At 53.1% G+C, this 4448-nt stretch overlaps 1 protein-coding gene across 1 annotated transcript; it reads right to left on the reverse strand.

Annotated features, from left to right (window-relative positions):
* Positions 1-1974: 1974 nt before the first annotated feature.
* On the reverse strand, positions 1975-3726 carry LOC106836146 (laforin-like). The gene is made up of 2 exons (XM_044759504.2): positions 2977-3726; positions 1975-2665 (listed from the first exon to the last, which is right to left on the reverse strand). The coding sequence occupies exons 1-2, from the start codon at positions 3590-3592 to the stop codon at positions 2604-2606; spliced, it is 678 nt and encodes a 225-aa protein (XP_044615439.2). The 5' UTR covers positions 3593-3726; the 3' UTR covers positions 1975-2603.
* Between the last annotated feature and the right edge of the window lie 722 nt (positions 3727-4448).

Raw genomic sequence — 4448 nt, forward strand, 5'->3', positions numbered from 1 at the left:
AATTCCTATGTTGAAATCTAATCCCCAATACAATGGTATTTAGAGGTGGGGTCTTTAGGAGGTAATTAGGTCATGAAGATAGAGCCCTCAGGAATGGGACCGGTGCCCTTATAAGGCAATGAAGGGAGCAGAGCACTCTCTTCGGTCCACGTGAGGATATAAGGAGAAGTTGCCAGTCTGCAATTCAGAAGAGGGTCGTGGCCAGAACCCAACCATGCTAGCAACCTGATCTGACTTCCAGCCTCCAGAACTGTGAGCAAGAAATGTTATGGTATTTTGTTATAACAGCCTGACTGAGATGGGTTATATATTTCTTTGGGAATCTAAGTCAAGTTTTGGATCTGATCCCTAGAAAAATATACCTAGGCCCCAATATGCAACATCGTACATACAACTTCTGAGAGTTCAAGGACCTCTGGGAACCTTTCCAGGGAGTCCCCACACTTCAAGTCAAGGAGATCAGCTCCTTACTCGTGACTGTCCATGGGCCACACTACACTGATGAACAGAGAGCTGCTAAGGCTGACCCAGAACTGCACATACATGGTCATTACTCAAACTGCTTCAACTTTAAACTGGACCCTTCAGGAACAACAAACCCTGTGCTTCATCTCCCATCAGTTTCCTGCCAAATCCCTACCCTGTTAACCCACATCTCTGTGCTAAAGGCCCCAATCACAAGCCTTCTAAATTCCTCCTAAAGCAGGTGGCCCGTCAGAGAACTATCTCTGTTCTGGTCTTAAAAACTACTATTTAGGGGCCGGCCCCGTGGCACAGCAGTTAAGTTTGGCATGCCCCACTTCAGTGGCCCAAGTGCATGGGTGTGGATCCTGGGTGTGGACCTACACCACTCATCAGCCATGCTGTGGCAGCAACCCACATATAAAGGGGAAGAAGACTGACACAGACGTCAGCTCAGCGCTAATCTTCGTCAGCAAACAAAGCAAAACAAAACTACTATTTATGATGTAATGTTACTGTATTTCATCAAATTGAAGGCAATATTGGTTGAAAAAAAGGCATCCCAATTTCAGAAATGTTAAAATGCAAAGAGAATGGTCCATCTTGCAGGCTTACAGACTGTTGATAAACAGCTGCTGCACCAACCACCTCCCAAACTGACCTATTCAAATCCTGGGACCACCCCCCCACCCCAATTTCCCCTAATCCTAAAACTAAAGGGTTAATATCAGATCTAGCAGGGGGCTTCCAAGGTCCTGCTCCATCCCTGGCCTACGTCTTCCCGGATGGCCAGTGCCCGTGCCTCATAGGCTGATAAATATTCTACATGATACTACAGGTTGCAAAGCTTTCCAATTCCTTTCCAGGCATGTATTTCTGTATCATCACGGCTGCGCAGAGCACTGAGTTCCCTGGATGTGTGGGATAATTTCCTGAGTATGTGAAGAGAGGGTGCGGAGGGCAGGGACAATAAGAGTGGGGATTGGGCAATTTGAGATCATAGCTTCAGCCCTCTCACCCCCTGGAGTGGGAGGAACCGAGGACCCATTGCCCAGAGAAGCCTGTTAGGATAGCAAACTTTAGACGAAATGTTGAGCATAGGTCATGAAAAAAAAGATGGTTATTTGAAGAAAGAGGGAAGATATCAACTCATCTGGGCCACGGCTTTAGGGCTTAAGTGATGCAAACTTCTTCCTTCACGCTCCTCTGGTAAGAAGCACAGAGTCCTGTCGTCTGGAGAAAGAAAAAGGAGATAGAAGGCTCCGGGCCTGTCTTGCAGCTTCCCAACACACGATTCGAGACTCATTCTTGCTTCCTTCTCTGACTCTTGATACACACGAAGATTCTTTATTCCCCCCAAACCGCCATAATACTGGGGTTGAGTCCCTCAGACACCAAGGAGCAGCTTGCATCCCTGGGAAAATGGCTGCATTTTGCCACAGCGCTTGCCTTCAGCTCTAGGGGCTGGATTCACTACTCTCTCTCCTGAACAGGGGGTGCACACACCAGAGATGCTCAAAGATTTATTGTTTAAATCACCTTAATAATTCTAATAGCAATAATGACATTAATACTAATAACTAGGTAAGAACTTTGTATATATCATTATCTCATTTGATTCTCAAAAAAGAAAACCATAAAAGGAAAGTGCAATGTTAAGTATTTTCCCCCATTTTACAGACGATGGAAACAAAGAGGTTAAGGTAACATCCAAAGTCGCGCGCTTTGTGGGTGAAGGAGCCCGGCGTAGAACCGAGGTTTCTCTGACTCCGAGACGAGCCCTCCTTGAGTAAGCCGGCGTGGCCTTGAGCGGAGTCTGCTCCCGCTGTCTTCTCTGTAGGTCACACGGAGAAACACTTGTGAATTCTCATTACAAGACCAAGTCCGCCACGCTGGAGAATCTTGGTGCTGGGAACCTTCACTCTGAGACTGAAACTCCTGTCTTCTCTCCAAAGATCACTTTTTCAGGGATTCTCTAAGGCTATTGGGGGAAAGGAGGGAGCAGCAGGGGAGATTCACAGCCGTAGATCAGAGACCCTAGAAAACGCCGCCCGCGCAGCGCCATTATCGCACTCCGCAAACGGGCCCCGGCGCCGGCGCGCGCCCACCTCCAGGCGAGGCGCCACACGCAAGACGAAGGCTCAGGCTCCTTCCACCGAAGGACTTTCAGACACTCGCCCTCCTCCTGCGGCAAAGTCAGCCACTATTTGAGGCAGAGAAAGAAATGCTCCTATTCGCAAACACCGGGTTATCATTAGGTCACTAAGCGTTACCCAGTGGCACTCACGCCGGCAAGCCACAGTCGCACACCACCTCACCAGGCTGGTGACCGCGTCACAGGCGCAAGGCCGCAACGGTCTCCCTCACACACACGGTAACGCACGACACGGTCACGCGCAGGCGCCCACGAGCAAGCTATCACGGCCTCACACGTTCAACCCTCGTAGCAACACGTCACAAAGACACACGCTCTAAGCAGCACCCTGGAAGACACACCGGCGGACGGACACAGACCTGGCAAACCGGGCACGCAGCCCGGACACACAGCCGCTGGCGGGCCCGCATAGGCCGGCCCCTCCGCAACAGCGCGTCGCAGCACCCAGCGGCCCGGGACCGCACAGACGCGCCTAGCCGACCCTAACACGGCTCCTACGCACGCTGCCGCGTCACCAGACCGCCTGGGCCGCAGTGGCCCCTGGGAAATGTAGTTGGGGGAAGGGGGAGGCCGGAAACGCTCGGGCGAAGGGCTCCGGGGCTGGTAGTTCAGGAGGGAGAAGCCGGCGCTTCGCGTTGTAACCCGCGCGAGGGGCGCCCGCCCCGCCCTGGAGCCGAAGCCCCGCCCCGCCGCGCCCCACCCGCCGCGCCCCGCCCTGGAGCCGAAGCCCCGCCCCGCCCCGCCGCGCCCCGCCCCGGAGCCGAAGCCCTGCCCCGCGGTCCCGCTCAGCCAGCTAGGGCTGCGCAGCTGCGTTCCCGCAAGGAGCGGGGGCGTAGCGGGAAGGGAAGGGACCGGGGCGCGGGGCAGCGGTGGAAAGGAGGAAGCTCCGTAGGGCGGGGAGGGAGGCTTCCAGAGACCCTCCCACCAGAAGAGCGCGAAGGTGCTGTGGTCAGGAAGCCCCAGAGCTGGGAGCATCGTCGTGGGAGAGGAGCGCTCTGGTGATGCTCGTCCGAGGGGAACAGCAAGCCAAGGGACCCGCAGATGATGTTAATTGTGGCAGCTCATTGCGTTATAACCGGGCTCAGAGGCTGTAAGATGAACTTTGGGACGCTCCGTTTCCCTAATATCACTCTGTCTCAGAGCAGGCAGAGCTGGAGAAAAAGACTTGTGAGTGCTGTGGACACAACGAAAATGTCTTCCTGGGGGAGGCGGAGCTCCTGGCTCCCAACTAGGAAGGGAGCCCTCGAGAAAACACTCACTCACTGTGCCCGGGCAACCCATGATGCAGGTACAGTCTTTTGTGGTGCTGGGCTCCTGGGGGACTGGAGGAGGGGGCATCTTGGGGGCTTCCAGCACCAGGGCCCACCAACCTTTACCCCAGGTGCCGCCCAAGGCAAAGCAATGGCTTCCTACGCCCAACACCCAGGCTATATGCCCAATTTTTCGGCAAGAATTAAGGGTATTCAATGTATGTCTTGGGACCAGAATAAGCTAAATACCTGGAGGGAAAGGATTTTCCCCGCAACGACATTGAGGAGGAGGGGCTCGCAATAGGGACCAATAAAAATTGGTCCAAATCATGGCACTTCTCAACCTTCATCATGGCGCAAACAGAAAATGGTAAAACTTGTATGGCACACTGGAGTTGTATAAGTTAGGGTGTAGATTAAGCTGATATAATAAAGACTTCAGAATACGGTGACCTAAATATCATATGTTCATCTCTCCCTCATGTAAGAGTCTGGGGGTGAGCAGTCTAGGACGTGGGATAGCTCTGCCTTCCTGAACAAGTAGTTTCCATCTTTGGGACAAAGGAGGATGTTAAAATTCT

This window comes from Equus asinus, chromosome 26 (genome assembly GCF_041296235.1).
Source record: "Equus asinus isolate D_3611 breed Donkey chromosome 26, EquAss-T2T_v2, whole genome shotgun sequence".
NCBI classification, from domain to species: domain Eukaryota; kingdom Metazoa; phylum Chordata; class Mammalia; order Perissodactyla; family Equidae; genus Equus; species Equus asinus.

Bases quoted from the DNA above. Each gene is read 5' to 3' on its own strand.
- LOC106836146 (XM_044759504.2), bottom strand. From the start codon at position 3,592: ATGCTCCCAGCTCTGGGGCTTCCTGACCACAGCACCTTCGCGCTCTTC. The intron at 2,666-2,976 runs GTCTGTGTCCGT...TGCCTCAAATAG, and splicing joins CTGCGTGCCCGGTTTGCCAG to TGGCTGACTTTGCCGCAGGA.